Source organism: Synchiropus splendidus, chromosome 12 (assembly GCF_027744825.2).
Source record: "Synchiropus splendidus isolate RoL2022-P1 chromosome 12, RoL_Sspl_1.0, whole genome shotgun sequence".
NCBI lineage: Eukaryota > Metazoa > Chordata > Actinopteri > Syngnathiformes > Callionymidae > Synchiropus > Synchiropus splendidus.
Window position 1 is genome coordinate 3,910,832 of NC_071345.1, and position 17,412 is coordinate 3,928,243.

The 17,412-nt window shown below is 42.0% G+C and overlaps 1 protein-coding gene across 1 annotated transcript; it reads right to left on the reverse strand.

Annotated features, from left to right (window-relative positions):
* Positions 1 to 255: 255 nt before the first annotated feature.
* rspo1 (R-spondin 1) lies at positions 256 to 17,008 on the reverse strand. The gene is made up of 5 exons (XM_053881195.1): positions 16,770 to 17,008; positions 13,653 to 13,847; positions 10,974 to 11,117; positions 9,372 to 9,596; positions 256 to 2,595 (listed from the first exon to the last, which is right to left on the reverse strand). Exons 1-5 carry the CDS (start codon positions 16,888 to 16,890, stop codon positions 2,432 to 2,434), a joined length of 849 nt encoding a protein of 282 aa, XP_053737170.1. The 5' UTR covers positions 16,891 to 17,008; the 3' UTR covers positions 256 to 2,431.
* Between the last annotated feature and the right edge of the window lie 404 nt (positions 17,009 to 17,412).

Here is a 17,412-nt window from a genome sequence, read left to right on the forward strand (position 1 = left end):
ACGTTCGCAGTGGTTGTTGAACAATGACAGATAAAAGAACAAAGCCGGATCTGAGTGGTCCAGTGGACCGGAGCCGGCGCGATATCTCAGATGACTCAGTTGGCAAAACTGGTCACGACACAAATCTGTCAAACAAAGCGGTTGCCTTTGTTGAACTTAGTTCAAATAAGCAAGTCTCATACTTTGAAGTTCAACCAGTCACGATTATTCCAAGTTTGAATCTGTTTCATTTGAACTTTATTTATTCTTCCACAGATTAACATACAATGCTATTATTTATTCTTTCCCATTTGTCACATATTCTTATTGTCACAATCCGTTGTGCAGAGTGTGGCATATGAACCACCCTCGAGGAAGCAACTATACTCATGAGTATAACAAAACTTTGTTTCTGAACCTCACAAAGCAGAGTATACATGTGTACATTGCGATGACAGTTGAGCAGTAGGTAAACATGACTGTGCAAAATAATGTTACAAACATACACGAGCAGCAGATGACTGGATCATATGTAACTTGGAGTTAATAGAGTATTTGACAGATCCATGAGCCTTTACCAGCCAGTTTCTGACACCGAGTGATTTGGATCCATGCGTGGGCAGCTGATGTCCATCGTACACTACATGACTCGGAGTGGAGAGTCTCTTCAGCCTGCCTGTGCTTTCCATCATGCAAGAACACACACATAAAAAAAATAGTTTGGAGGACATGAAACTTGACACTTGTTTTGTCAGTTGAAAGCAAGGGTGTTGCATCAAATCGATTCTTAAAAAAATAATACTTTGCTCTGCTTTTTAATCCATAATTCTACTCTTATCTGACTAATATTCAGCTTTGTTGGTCAGGGGTGTCAAAAGTTGGGCTTGGGGACCATTTGCGACCCTGATCAGATTTCAGATGGCCAGTTGTCTGTTGTATAAAATTGTAAAAGATAGTCCAACTACTAAATGATTATTGTAGAATATTGAAACCTATATCCTGCTGAAGTTCACAATATAGATGTTTTTAACTTGTTTTGTAAGGAAACTTTGGTACTATGTTCATGTTTTTTAATAGTCTGATTCAAAAGAAGTAGCGAGAGATAGTCATCTTCACTTCTTCACGACATGACCTCCGGATAGTGATGGGCTGTTGAAGCTTCACGAAACAGTGTCCTCACTTTCAGACTCAGTAGGTGGCGCTGTCCTCTTGTGGAGTCCAGAGATTTCACAGCAGAGTGCCATCTAGTGGGGACTGAAAATGAGGTTTCATGAAGCCTCACCGGCCCATCAGCCTTGTCAGATATCTAAATATTTTTGACAGTGTTATAAACATATGCTTATATTTGATCAAACCGCCATTTTACTAAACTAAAGTTCAGTTGAAGTAATTTGAAGTTGGTCCATGTGCATCTCGATATGTGGTGGGCACCAGATTAGAGGCGCTAAAACTGTGGTTCTTTCCCAGCTTCAGTGGAGGCGAAGTCAAATAGAAAAATTGTAGCTTCATCTTTTCCTCGCCAGACTTCAGCGATGACTGATATTTCTCAGAGAGAGACGTTGCAGGAAAACAGCGGGGGGGCGCAACTCATCAAAGGCAATGCCATCGGCGACTGCTGCTCGCTCAGGCGAAGCGTTACAACACAGCAAGCCTGACGCTGGACAGGATGGCCAGAGGTGGAAAACTTCATCTTCATAAAGTGAAAGTCCTGCCATAAATCTACTCCAACTATTCGAACTACCAGGTGTTTCCGATTTGTTATTGGCGGCATGCGCAGGTGCCTTCCTTGCCAAGCACCTAACATTTGCAAGTAAAAATGCAAATGAGAGTCCTGAGCTGTGCGCTAACCAAGACGTTTTCTCAGAAATGTGACAAGTAACACCACAGAGCAGGATGGTACCATCAAAAGTGAAAGTGTGCGGCAGTTCACCAACATTACGACCTTGCTGTGAAGTTTGTTGAAGGCCCCTTGCGTTGAACTTCCTTTTAAAAGTCACCTAGTATAAGATGGACATCGTGTCGCCAGATTTTAGCGCACACCGGCATGCAAGGTCTCACATCCATGAGTTTCTGTACAGTTAGTTTTCCAAGCTACCAAGTGGCAAAGACGCATTTGAGCACGACTTCAACATCTGAATTTCCAGGATCTTCACTTCACACCGATCGCACAAAAGCATTGCTGGGTCTGAGACTAAACACATGAGCAGAGGAGGGTGAGGACTGTTGTGGAACAAACATTTAAATAGACAGGTGCCCTCCTTTCATCCGTTTTGAATCTGTTCTCGACGTTAAAAAGTCACACGGGTGAAGCCAAGTTCCACCTTCAGCAGCTCCTCTGTGATCGACGATTATTCCTCCTTAAGTTCTCCAGTTGTCTTTGCACATTGTCTCCATGCACAGCAGCATAATTCCATTGTCTTTCCTCTTGTGTAGCGTCAGTGGGAGCCAGGATTTAGGTGACAGAACTGGCTGTGATAAGTGGAGCGGCCGTGCTCCTGCTCTGACCTTTCCTCCTCTTCCCTCCCCCCCCTCCTCCTTTACCACCCTCTTTGCTCCGACTGCGCGGGTTGTCTCGGCCGCCCAGTTCGTCCTGTCGATCTCTCTTGTTTTTCCCATCTGAAAAAGAGAAAAAAAACATTACCAATCAGTTTGTACTGGGAACAATTGACATCCCGAATGTGTGAAAACTTGCACATAAAAGTGAGCATCGAAATACAAAACAGATTCTTTGGAAAGGAGCGTCGAAATGTGTCGGAGTGTTCAAGTCGCTTGTTCTTGTACTGACTGTATGCAGAAACGCTGGATACAAAGAGGAGAGGATTTTTGGACGAAAAGTGAAATCTTTTCAGATCAGTGTCGGTGTAACTCAAAGAGATCGGGACGCGTGATTCGAAAAAGATGTCGACTGTTCTTCTTCGCTCAAAAAGAAGAACAGAAGTTTGTTGATAACAAGCAAGACCCAGCCTGAACGCACCTACTGGCTGTCAAGCCAAAAAGACAAGGTATGTTGGATAAACTTGGTAAAAACATAATAAAAAAAAAAAAAAACATGAAACAAAATACAAAAAATAAAAAACACTAATGTGTGATATCAGTGCCACTGAGTTCACAAACAAGATGGTCCAGATAAGCAAAGAAGCCCTTACACTTCAACACATCCTGAACTCGTGACCCCTCTTTGAACAACTACTGACAAAAGTGTTGCACATCAATATCCATTATTAAAGCCAGAAGCAAGTGGTTATTTCCATCGTTGGATACTTAAAACACCATATCGTTCAATAGTAGCAACGGGATTCAGCAGTTTTGCGTGGAGATGTACAACATTTTTCATTATGACATGACTCATCAAAATAACTATTTAAAAGAACATGAAATGTTTATGCCTCCAAATGAAGAGCCAAGTGGATTCCTTGGATTTTTACATGATTAAAATCAACTGCAAACAAATGGTCAGAAAAGTGATTTTTCAACACAGGAAGCATTTATATTGACAAAAACTCCAGCTCGGAAAACATGCCAGTCGACATACGGCTCATATTGGTCAACAAAGTACAGTCAAAAAAGACATATTTGACACCGGTGTATTGATGTTAGCCCCCTTTCCTGGACAGAGTTGAACAGACTGAGACCAAAAGTAGAAAAATCAGTTGTTTAGTAGCGTCACCATGGTGACAGAAGAAGGACAGAAGGGGAATTTCTGCTCAACTGGGTTCAATATGTTCTAACACCACACAAGTCTCTACGTACAGCGTACTAGAGTAAAATCTTATTAAGATATTCATGTTTAAGCGAAGTATCAAGTCAATGGAATGTCGACGATTCTACGATTCATTTTATCCACGTTTTCAACAAAGATCATGAATGTCCGATGATACGTATGTAGGGATGCTCCGATCGATCAGTCGGTGAATGCTGAACACTACCAGTCATTGCCGATCACTACAACTGATCATGTGCGACAGCCGGCACACTGATGAAGGCCTGCTGGTTGTGATGTGTCCGCTCCTCACTACTCGCTGCCAACTGGGCAGCATCCGTGAAGCAGCAGTCTGGCGAGAAGATTCTTTCAATCTGTCATTTAAAGTTTGCATCCTGCTGCAAATGCACGTGAAAATGTTGTGCAGGGAAGTGCATTAAATTAAAAAAAGCTATTTAAAGCTCCAGCACTTGACGGAGCACAGAGTTTTCTGGGCTCATGAAAGTGAGACTGGTTCCTCAGCAGCAGGCTGTTAGCGCAGCTGACGCTTAGCAACACCTGCCGGTCCGAGTGTCACTTGAAACTGAAACCTTTGAAAACATCCAGACTGGAAACTTTCATCCCACTACAAGCGGCCAATATGTAAATACTTCACGGACATAGCAAAGTCTGAAGAGACTCACCAAACTGCGACCTCTCAAATCAAATGAAATGTTTTTCAGTTCTCCTTTTGACAGAAAAGTTGCGGCATTCTGCAAGTTTGTTTGCCTTTAAAAGTTATCGTAAAACGTGTCCGAATTATATATATATATATATATATATCCATCCTTCAACACATTTTGACATATAAGACCTTGAGAGGATTGAGATTAAAAAGCAGTGATTGGTCCAAGAACATATTTAACTACTTTTTTTTTTTTTATGAACAATTAAATTTAAGTCCGGAAACAAAGCGATACTTGGATTTGAAATAATTAGAAATTAGATTTATTAACAGCAGACTTCTTGTCAGTCATAAATGTTTCTGTTGTTCTAGGAAAAAAAAAAACTGACCTTGGATTAAAGAGCCCCACGTTTCCTGCTCTAGCAAGAGGCCAATGTTTTACCACATTCAATAAGTAGCATGAATCCTACATCTGGCACCACTTGTGACAAACATACTTTAGATGGAAAAAAGGTCATTTATCCTCTGAGTATTCATTGATACATATGCAGTCTGTGGTGATCTTCTTAAGCTAAATATAGCACTCATCGTGAGGTATAATGAGCACAGCAAAATACACAGTGGAAGACAGCGATACTGATGATGCACTCCATGTTTATCCTGCGGTGAAATGGATGATATCGCCAGCAGGCCGATGATTGTTTAAGCACTGTTCCAAGGAAGTTGTGTGTCTGAGGGCTGTTGTTAGACTGCAGGATGTTTGTTATGAACCAATGTGGTTAGGAACTCTGAACAAATGACAAACCAAGCGAACACGAGCCAAAGACTGGACAGTGTTCGCCATGTAAGTTCACAACATTAGAACACATGGCGCCACGGTGTTTGTCTGCCTCCCTGCATAACACAAGGTCTGTGTTTATTTGACTACTGGCATTTTCAGACTTGTCAAACAAACAGTTATGATTCTATGGTTTATGTAGAAAGTGCATAAAAAAACAAGGTGGTTGTACTTCTTGAGTACAACAAAAACAGAATTTTGCAAGGCTAAAATTACAGTATAAAGATGAAGAAGAAAAACTATTGTTCCTCACTGCTTCCTTATTATAGCGATCGAAATAAAGTCTTGGAGTTGAGTCGACCACCAACAGAGGAAGACTGTAATGGACTCCTCTGCTATTTAGCTTTGGAATAATCGTGTAGGAAACTTTTTTTAGCCTGGGAAACAGTAGACCTGACACAGGGAAAGCAGGCTTGTCAGTTGGGTGGACCTCAGTGCCAGGAGAGGAAGGATCCTAGTCCTTGTTTGGCTTGGGCACAAGTCCCCATTCAAAATACACGGTACCCAGATCAGAAAGGGATGAGTCTCAATCACGAGTTTGGTAGTTGTGGCAGGACAAATTTTGCTTTTCAAGTCATAGCATATCCAGTAGTTGGAGCCATGACTGGACACTCGGGTTATTGGGAAAATTCCATCGCCACAAAAAGCAGGATGAAGGATTTGTGAGCAGTGATTTCCCCAGCGTATGTACGGGAAGCTTTCAGCTGTTTTTGTCAACTGTGACTCACCATGACAGCCTTATTCCTCCTCAGTTGTGAAGAGTACTGAAGGACAAACGCTCCCGTCCCGAACTGTTCGGTGGAGCTGCACACTGCTGCATGTGTCGATCTGGTAGCAAGTAAATACAGGCCCGGTACAGAGGACACGGTTACATTTTAACGTTAAAGTCCGATGCATCATCTTAAGGTGTTTTTGTGTTGTTTTGCTAAAATCTTGGATAGAATTTGGTGACAACAACCTCTGAATCATCCATTTTTGCAGTTTTTGTCGGACGTTTTTTGTGATGTGCTCGCTGTATTTTAACAGCTTTGATTTTTTTTAGTCTTTTTGTCTTGATAAAAAATTAGAAATATGAATAAATAAACACATAGCCACGGGATGATATCTATTTCAGCGGTCACCAACCTTTTAGCAACCGCAAGCTACTCCAAGGGCGCTGTGTGACCCCGAAGGGCTTCTCTTGGTTCAGTACACACTTCTGAAACCACGACATTTAATGCATGATAAATGATATGCCTCTCAAATACTTGTGTCATGGCTGAGTTTTCACAGTATTTACCAATGGTGTGACAAAAAAAGAATCTCAAAATCAAAGAAGATGCTTATTACATGAAAATGTCAATTATAATATTTTCATATTTTTGATCCATTGTATGCAGGCATACTTAGCAAGATCAAATAGTCTGTCTTCCACTTCATTTTTCTTCCAACACACTCTCACAATGAAGGTGTCCAATTGGGACGGAGCTCACTTGGTACGTACAGGAGCTCAAATGATCACGTTCCCTGTCAGTGGCATATTCCTGGTAAGATTGAAACTGAAGTCGCCATGACATGCTGCAAGCGTCACCCCTTGCAAGAGTCCTTCCTTAAGTCACTCATTTTGGAACGTGACACAGGTGGGGAAACATTTGGTCGAGACAGGTCACATCCCCAGTTGAGTGTTTGTGGTATATGTGGTGATATTTTTGATAACTTTCTGCCTAAACTCCACCTCAAATTTCACTGTCATCATGTCAATTACAACTACTTTATTGGACTTTAACTCTTCATTTATAGGTGGACAAAGGTGGACTACATTTCCCCAACTCAGACTAAATATGCAACAACTCTTGAACCTTCTCATGAGAACCTATGTGCAACAGAAAGGAGGTTTATTTCTCCGTGCTGCATCTGTCCCTGGTGTTATATATTGCAGTTTTACCAGCCAAACCATCCATATAGGACTCGTCATAAGAAAGTTTACCAACACAACAGCTGTTTTCGCATCATAAACTATGAGCCTCCATGTTTTTCATGACGTCTTGGACTCGTCGAAAGACACCTAGTGATGTTCAGCAACCCATCTTTGCACCACATTTCCAACCCGCCACTCTAACAGGACAGTTTATAATATTTCATCTCTAATTATTCTTTTGAATTCAAGGCGGAATTTTTTTTCCAGGATGTTCCTGTCAGAGAGAGTGATTTTGCTTTTCATTTATCAAACATGGCAGCGTAAATACGTGGAACGTTTTGGCAATATTAAACATGTAGCGGAACAGAACATGCCCCCCACCCTCCTGTTAAAGCAGGAATGTTGCAACATCTGCACACGACCTGATTGTAATGTGGTCAACAAGCCTCTAAATCTCGTCAATGTGTCTCAAACTCGCAAGGTAACGACTGTTTACGACTCGCTGATCCGGTGAGATAATTTTTTTGAAGACATGTCAGTCATTTTAATACCACTTTGGCAGACCCTTAGTAATGTGGGTGAAGCACAGTTGATCCATTGGCTTAAAAAGTTGTTGTGTATACTGATATTGAATGAAAAAGTAGCCTTGAGTTGTGTGTAAAATTATTTTTCCATCTTGTGCGCTCATTCACTTTCGTCACGGCGAGAAACAAACACTGTTAAAGGGCTCAGACGCTGAACTAGTACTGTACTTGCAAGTCCTTTATTGTCAACACAACAAGGGAATGCTAATGTTAATGGATGCTCTACGCCTTTTTCCATTCATAAATAACAATGAATCCACATGAGGAAGCGCCTAACCCCGCCCACATTGCAGCCATGTGAGGTCAGGGTAACGCCAGCAACGAATGTTGAAAGGTAAGCCAGAAGGAAAGAGGTTGACATGTTTATAGGTGAGGTTGAGAGTGTTGTTGAGTGGACACAGGATGGGCACCTCCCAGCCCAAGAGGGTGGCAGATCGAGTATCAGGTAACCTCAGCAGGTCGGGCTGAGTGTCTGAGCTTCTGCCCATGGATGGTGACGCCACACTCCGTGACCCCTCCCACATCAGCCGTGTCCTACAGTACAGTACGCTTCACTTCTGTCAACAAGCCATGTGGTATGTTTCCTGCTCCCAGACTCTTTCTTCCAAGATGGTGAAGTATGTGTGCACTGGGTTTATGAATGAGGCTTGGTTTTGGGGACAAGAAAATGGTGATTCATAGATGTAGAGTAGGTATGGATATAAGGACGGCCTGGAAATACATGAGCTTTGTGTTAGGAAGGTAGCAAACCTCTTCTGGAAATGTTGATGTGACACACACTGGTAGCGTCCGGTTCTCTGCCTCTGAACCTCATGGTCTTTGTGGTCTCGGTGAAACAACAAAGGCCACCAAGTTGCTGGTTCCTACATTAGTTCCTTTCACCTACAGTCCATAATAACCATTGTCATCTCACCAAGACCAGCCGATAACGTCTCTTCATCCATCTAGCCTCTGGAGCTCTACCACATCCATGGCCTCCAGAACCTTGCCTCTAAACTAAAACCCCGCTGGTTGTCTCTGACACAATCCTCCAAATCAACTCCTATGAGAACAAACGCAATAGTGTTCACTACTCAAATTCAAGCTGGCGGCGAGCGCTCCAAACGTCTGACTTGGCCTTTGAACCTACTCCCAAAGAGAGCTGAGCACTAAACTTCCTATAAAAAAGATTCCATAAAAAGAAAAAGGCATGAAAACAGGACTTTTGCCGCTCCGCCGCACTCCAACAGCCTCTGGACTGATCTCCCGGATCTGTCATTTATCCACGGCGGCCGAAGCCAAGAGCGACTAATAAGCTGTTATGAGAGTCAATGATGATCATTGACTGATGAAAATAACCTGCTGGATAGCAACCTGCTGCGAGGACGATAAGAGCCCAAGCAAACATGTCATGGTTGTATAAACCTCACGCTTCAACGGCCCCCTGAACAAATAACTCCTCCTGGCTCTGATCCTTGTCCAGCTCTGCGGCGTGTAATGTTCGCCAGTCATCGGCTTGGCACCGCCAATGGCTTTATTGTTTACATGCTGGAAAGTCAAGAGACTCTGTATCCTCCCATCAGCTAAGCCAAACCAAACCCAATCAATTTGCCGCGGGTCACAAAGACACCGACTCCACGCCAAGCGCTTGATGATTAATCAACCTTTCCGTCCTCGGGATGAAAGATGGAGAGATGAATGGTCTGACATGATGGTGTATTTGTGTTTACCTCTCGAGCAGGGCGTCTTGGTCACCACGCACTTTCTTCTCTCTGTCGACGCAGTGCAGTTGTGAGTGGAAGCGAAGGCCAACAAGGAGTCCAGGCCGGAGACTTGCGGAAGGGGAACGCGGACCCTGGACTGGGAGCCTTTTTTAAATCCACAGGTTTTATTCTTCTTCATGCAAGGACTCCATTGGCTCCACTCACCGAGTTCGCACTCGCCAACTCGCTGACCTGGAAACGTTTGAGAAGAACTTCTCAGGTTCGGAACGATACATTTGATTTACAAGATGAAGCGCTGAGGTCATCTCTTCAGCTCCTTTCTTTGAGACATAAATGACTTTTTCATTGCCTTTTTATACAGCAAGAACCTCATTATTTAATGGACATTAGGTTTCATGTGATGAATCATGCTGAATGATCATCCAGAAAACTCTGGGGTACGCATTTTCTTAAAGGTGGATGGCAAAGGTCCCGCTCATGTAAGCACATGAGATTTCAGTTACAGACCCTAAAGCACCTTCATTTGTTCATCTCCACTTAGAAAGAGAAACTAAGAGGCAGAAACAGCGCAACAGAATCACATGGAAAATAAATAAAAAGTAGCACAAAACAGTTTTAGGACTCAGACTCTTCACATAAAGTTCTTTCTCCTAGGTAGAGGAATAAGAAGGAAATGAAGTGGTGCAGAATTCATGCTTCCTTTAAAACCCATGTGGGCAGTGCTCCAAGGGACTTTGCTGTTTCACTCTGGTTCGAGATGCGTCATTCAACGGAACATGCAATTGTAAAAAAGTAAAGTGGAGAGAAAACCCTTTACAATACATGGAAAAATGTAACCCATTTCATATTTACATCGATTACATTTCAATAATAATATCTAGCCTGAAGACCCTACCTTCAGTACAATATGTATTTATATATTTAGTATTTATTTGTGTTATGTGGATAAGAACACCAGTAATAATGAATCAACTTGAAATAAAATAAAATATGTTCTTGAATGTCAATTATTACCATTAATATCTTTATTTCTGCTTTTGAAAATGTATAAAATTCTGATTCCTTTTTCTTTCTGAAAATGTGGATGTAATATCTTCAATTTTTGGTTTGAAGCTGCTTCGATATGCTTGCGAAAACTATTCCAAAAATTCCTTGTTATTATTTGGGCTGAATCGATGAGAGAGAGAGAGTAACTTTTTTCTTAAAAATTGAAAGAGGGATTTAAAAAAAAGTGCTCTTTTCTCATGCAGGGGAAGAGGTGGAGGTGCAGAGCACCACTATGGGTCTATTTGTGTATGTGCCTGAGTGTACTCATACATCACTACATGATGGTGCCTGGTTGTCTCTTAGTGTTATTTAGGTCAATGTTAAAAAAAACAAAGAATAAATGATGGCTGATGGGGCTTCATGAAACAGTGTCCTTATTTTGAGAGCTCAGTAGGTGGCGCTGTTGGGTTCAAAACAAGGTGAGGATTCATTGAAATGGTTGTTCAAAATCTGAAGACTTTGAACGGAGAGTGCCATCTAGTGGACTCAGACCACCAATGCCACGACGGTGTTTGTTTGCTTTTAGACACACATGAATGTCAAGGGTCAAGGCTCACTTACCAATACACTCCATTGTGTCATTCTTGGACCGCAGGCCTGGAGGGCAGCTGACGTAACACCGGCCCCTGTGCGAATATATGCCTCCCTTACATTTTGTGCAAAAGTTGCGATTGAAACAGGCCTCACAGTTTTCTATTTTACACTCTGCAAGACAAGAAGGGAAGAGGAGGAGTAAGAAAAGCAGTCACTTTCAGGAGCGCATGAGGATGCTGGAAACTGGCTTTCAACTAAACACATACTGGCTCGATTGTTTCGGTGTAAGTGAGTAGATTAAGTGTGTACTTCAGTGGGGCTCTCACATTTCCGCACACTTCAGACATCTCAGACTCTCCAGTCAAACAAACAAATTTAAATAATTACAAACATGCGGGAAGGAGAACCAGATGATGCTGCTTTTCAGATGGTGGGGCCAAGATCAGCCTTAAAAAAATCATCCATCCACATGGATGCAGGCGTCGTGCTTAAACACCACTCACATGGATGAGCCGGGCTCTGGCTTGCGGCCAGGAACACAAGCCTCGGTGAGGATGCTCGGCCCTTCTGTGACCAATTACACATTTTAAGGCCCTGACAGCTAAATTTGAAGGTACTGACATGCGCAGCCACAAAATGAAGACAAATGTGAGTAGCATGGGAGTCTGTGATGTATTTATTCAGATGAGTGCGTGATAATGGGTTTCATCCTTCCTTCTATCATTAAGAGGTTTTTGGTTTGGTTTGTTTTCGTTGTTATTTCGCATAAATCCAGGCCGCAAAAGCTATTTCAAAATAGCAGGGAAAGGTGGGTTGTTGGCCTTCCGAGTCTGAAACATAAACATCTGAAAAACATGGTACCACGGGGGTTGAATCTTTTATCTGTCTTACGTAACCTCTGGATTCAACATTATTTCTCAAACCTGACAGATATTATGTAATCGAGGAGTGGACTTTCAGGCAGGAAGAATAGTTTGCATTTTTCTCGCTGCAGTAACATAATCACTAAAAGAGGGTGGAGGCCGCGGCTGCCCAAGTCAGCATCCACCAAGTCGTGAAGGTGCTTCACTCCTTCCTTGAGCAACAACCAAAGTGGTCGTCTTCTTCACTCACCTGATGTAGGAACCGTAAGATATCGGTGAAGAGAGTCAGACGTTTGAATTAAACATGTAGTAATGGAGGCCAGTTTTGGAAAATAAAATAAAATTTAAATTTTGAAATTAGATTTTGACTGAGGCTAAAACGCATTAACTAGATGAATACATGTTAAAATATGACCTGCTCTAATACTAAAGTGTGTCATTGAAACTGTAATATTTTGTGGGATCTGCTTTGAGAGAGACCAGAGAGAGAATACTTAGTGGTGCAACAATGAGAGGCAACACATTATAATATCATAATTTTTGGACGGAAGGTGGGTTTGTATAGTGTACATTTTGTCACCCATTTTTCAATTTAGCCTTAACCTTGGTCTTGTGCCAAAGTTAACTCTTAGTCTTAGTCACATTTAGTCATTCACATATCATTTTTGACAGTCATGTTTTTGTCGAAGTCGAGGTTTGGTTTTAGTCAAATGAAAACTCAACGTATTTTTGTCAAGTTTTAGTCAAAACATTTAAGTCATTCTTTTCATTCCTGAGATGCTTTTCGTTTATTAATTCCAGTTGACTTAAACTTCCAAAATATCGACTATAAATCTGGACTAATAAGCACCCTGAATGACTCATGCAACTTTGCTGTGAGTGTTTCGATTGTTGACGCTGAAAGGCAGACGACTGCGGACAAAAACATGATCTCCTGGCCAATGAATGAATCATGGACACATCACCACTACATAAAATAAAAAATAATATCCGCCACTGTGAAGTCACATGGTAAATAAAATAAATGAAATGCAAATAAATGTTGCCTCCTTGCAGTGTGTTTAAGACTGGAAAACAAATGTTGGCACTTGTTTTTTTTTTCCAATAGTTTGATTAGAAGCAACAAAATATACATTTTGTATTATGGCATTTATATATGTCCTTACGAAAAGTGACCACTTCCGTCTTACAAAATATTTTTTTGCAAGACTTACAAACAATAACTTTAATATGATCGACTTGCACTCTTATTGTTAACTCGACACTTATGTTTTTGTTGTTGCTTATGTTGTTCATGTTTGTTTTTGTTATTTATTGATGTTGTATTTGATTTATACATTAGAGTAAGGACAATTTAAAAAATGTGCGGTGAACAATATTGTCTAATATGCAATTGGATCATCAATAAGTGTCGGTGGATCACCCTACCAGGAGTGTGGGAGGAAGCCAATGTGCCCGGAACCAGAAAAATATACACAAGAAAACCCCCTGACAAATAAACACTGCCTGCAGCTGGAATTGAACCGACGACCTCTTGCTCTGAGGCTTTGTTTGAAAAGCCGTGAGCATGAGTGATCATCTTAGATTGTTTAGTTCATTGGTCTGCTCTTGTTTATTGGTTTGTTTGGTGAAGTTTATTTTAGTTTTTCAGAAGATGTTGACAAACAACATCACAGCGAGTCCTTTTAACCATCTTCGGATGCATGTTAAATAAATTTGGGGACAATTATCTTTTTTTGAAAAAAACAAAACAGATTTTCCTCATTAAACTCGTGACTTTTTTTGGTAACGGTTGGCACGAAACAGTCAGTTCCTGGAAGCTTTGACACAAACACAAACTCACGGGTGCATCTGTTGTTCCCCTCCGGATTCCTCATGCCAAAGTAGCCCATGGGACAGGACGCCAGACACACGCCTATCTGACGAATGTCATTCCTCTCCAGGAAAATGAAGAGTTTGGGTTTACATTTGACGCAGCCGTTGTATTCCGAGCATCTTTCACAGCCTTTGGGGCAAGATGGCGGACCCTCGGTACTGACTGTGGAAAAACACCAGCAGAGAGAGAAGGAGAGCAAAGTTATGGGCCGCGATGTGGTGTATCACAGCATAAAAATATCAATTGTTTCCAGGCAGATATGAAGTTTAATGAAGGGCTATAAAAGAGGGGCACTTGTCAACATGGTGATCTTGAGAACAACAACAGAGAACTTGAATATTATGGTGTCTCCACAGATGCAGCCGTAAACCTGCCAGCACTTTATCACTGCGGCAGACAAGGGTTACTGCTTGCAGCTCTTACCGGGGGCCAGGCCAAACATCTTTGTTTGAACAGTTACTCAATGTTTACTTCAAACTGCTTGCTGGAGATCCTTAACAGATTTTCATTCTAAGAAAACGAGGTGATTGGGGAGGACAGCGGAGCAGGAGCCAGTCAGGGATTTAGTCGGAGGAATGAAGCGTCAATTAAAGAGGAGAAGCTGGTGTTTCCTGCAGAGCCACAGCCTCGAAGTTCCTTAGAGGACTTCAATCCCTTAAGTCAATATTACGCTCACTGGATGCGAGTCGTTTATGGACGATGAACTTGTCTTTCAGAGTTACTACAGGCAAATTTACCGTGTCTGCTTCGTAGCAGTGGATTATAGATTTGAATTATGACTGGAATAAACCACTGCGATGTCAAAAATGGCGCCTCCAGTGGTGAAATTAAGGTATTTCAGCTTGTGTACCTCAAAGTTGCTGCTGTCAATCCGTCAATTCAATAAAGAAACCCAACATGTATATATAAAAAGAACTATTTTTCAAACCAAAAATGCAAATAAAAACACCCAAATATTGTTTATATCTGAAGTGCATGTGGCATGAAATAAAAATCATTCTAAAAATGATCTCACTCATGAATTTAAGTGCATCATGAATTGGGATATGTAGCTTCTTTATGGCTAAAAACGGTTTTAGTATTTTGGCATCATCAGTTAGTCGATTCAAAACGACAAAAAGACGGATGTAAAATGATGTAGCTCATATGCTGAAGCCCAACGTGTTGTGTTGCAATATCATTGGAATGTAATGTTCTTGCAATGAACAAAAAAGATGCTCAATGCCACATTAGCATCACAACCCAAACCTGGAAACAGACACCTTAGTTTGGACCGTAAACAAGCTGCTATTAAAAGAAACACCTCACTACAAATCGACAAACACAACAGACAAGCCCCTGTGTAAAGTTGCGAGTCAAATCACAGTGTGTCCAAATCCCAGTGTACGCGGGGCTAGTCTCAATTGCACTAGCCGGTGCTGATGTGCGGTTTTCTTCGGATTCTCAGATTTTGAAATGTGTCTTTAACTGACAGAGAAGCAGCTAAACTTGATCTAGGGCCTCAAAGGACCCTTGGCCCTGATGTTGTACGTCCCAGTATAGAGAGATCTCAATTTTATACAGTACAAAACACAGCTGATGCGAGTCACTCAAACTATAAACCCCCGACCCCTTCAAACTAAAACCAAATGTCTGGCTCACAGGTCATGGCTCATCGAGCCTTTGAGTCCGTGGAACCGCTGGAGGGAGTGTGAGCTGCGCTCCCCTATTAAAGTAAGTAAGGTGAGATGTTTGATGACGCTTGCCAAATGAGCCGTATGGAACACAGAAAACTATTTGGCTTATCATAAGGATTTATCTCAACCAACCCATTATTTTATTGTTAGAACTCGTTGCTATGGATCGCTGCAAACCTTGTTGAAAATAACAATAATACAAAAAAACCTTTTGAATCTCACTAAATATAATATTTATTATCTAAAGCATTATGTAACTTGTCCTGTTGAATAACAGGGATATTATTTATGACTCAGTAAATATATTAATAACACATCACTTGGTGCAAGTTGAAAAGAAACGTTTATCATCCCGACAGTAAATGGAACTGTTTTTATTGTCAACAGTGAACTATATAAGTGGAATAAAAATAAAAAAACCTTGGATCTTTTTTAAATTCGATGGCAGTAAAACAACACTTGGTTTTAAGTGGAACCACAATCGGCACGAAATCACCCCTGAAAACAAACCCGCTCGCAGTCGGCTTCGATGCCTCCCAAAGATGAGGTTTGGTCATAAAACAAGCCGCAGTGATTCACCTTTAAACAGGTCATGCCAAGCATGAGTCACATCCACATGAAATGCAACAATTAAATTCACTCTCCATACTAATGGTTTTAATGCGACACAGGAGGAGTCCAGGGGTGGGAGCACTGGAATCCCAGAATTGTAGTGTGTGAGCTGTAATTGTTTCAGTTAGATCCCCGCGTGACGCTGAATTCATTGAGAAGGAATGAGAGGAAAGAAGACAAGCTCCTCTTCTGTGCTGCGTCTCTTTCTTTGAGGGGAACACAACCTGAGCTCAGATGGAAATCAGAAGTGTAAACCTCCATATCTGGAGGGGCAAAGACTGTGACGCAGTTGGGCACTAATGTACTAGTGACCCAAATCCTCCTGTGTTCACAGTGACAGCATGAAGCAACACTACGTTTATGATCAGACAGAACAACGCATGTGTTGCTGCTGACCTTATATGAGTCTCATATGGGAGTCTTATACGAAGAGAGGTCACTTCATCGTGTGCCCACAGAGCCAGAGCGACTGCGTTTAAGGCGAATCCATCAAATTCTCTTTCTGTAAACAAGCTTAATACGCATGAAAGTTTTGCATAAACTAAGAAGAAGAAGAATCTGGAAACACACACGCGCGAGTGCCATGGGAAGCGGTGAACCCAGCGTAACCCTTAGCGTAAGAAAAACAAATAGGAATGACAAGAGAAATAAACAAAATGTTATCTTTTCCCTCGGTTGTTAAATCTTTACGAGACTACGAGCTGGACCGCAGGAATGTAAAGCGGCAGTCGGAAAAGGCGGTGAGGGACAGACACAAAAGGAGTGATGAAAACAAAGTGAGGAAAACGGGACTCACCCCGTCTCTGCCTTCTCGTCTTTGATAGCTTCAGAGCATCGCCTTGACCAACGGAGCTGAGGAAGACCATTGCCAGCGCCACCATTCCTAGCTGCATAGTCCTTGTTGGCTTTGCGGCCATGCAGAGTCCCCCCTGCGACCGGTGGAACAGGTGGGGGCCCCCCCCTTGCTCTGAGAGACAGGTGGATGCCTCCGCGTCTAGGATGAATGATCCCTCCTCTGGTGTGGAAACGCTCTGACTTTGTTTCCCGACTCTCTCCTTGCTTCCCCCCCTCCCTCCCCTCCCCTCTGTCTTTTTGTATCTTTCACTCTAGTGGCTGCTGCGTTCTAGTGGAGGGTGATTCTGCGGTCGAGAGTCCAAACAAGCCCGGGGCGCAGCAAGCCATCACGCTTGTGGTAGCATTGGCAAAAGGAGCAGACAAAGCAGGTTTCGAAAAAAAAAAAAAAAAAAAAAAAAAGTGGGCTAAGCAAAGGGACTGCGGAATGGTCTGGTCAAACTTCTCTGCTCTTTTTTATTTTAGGTTGTCAGCAAGTGATGGAGCACAGAAACATGTCTCTGGTTAAAGATCCTTTGAATCTTCACAAAAATAAGGACTTGCGGGAAAAAATGGGGAAAGATTCTTCGCTGTGACTTCATGTGCTA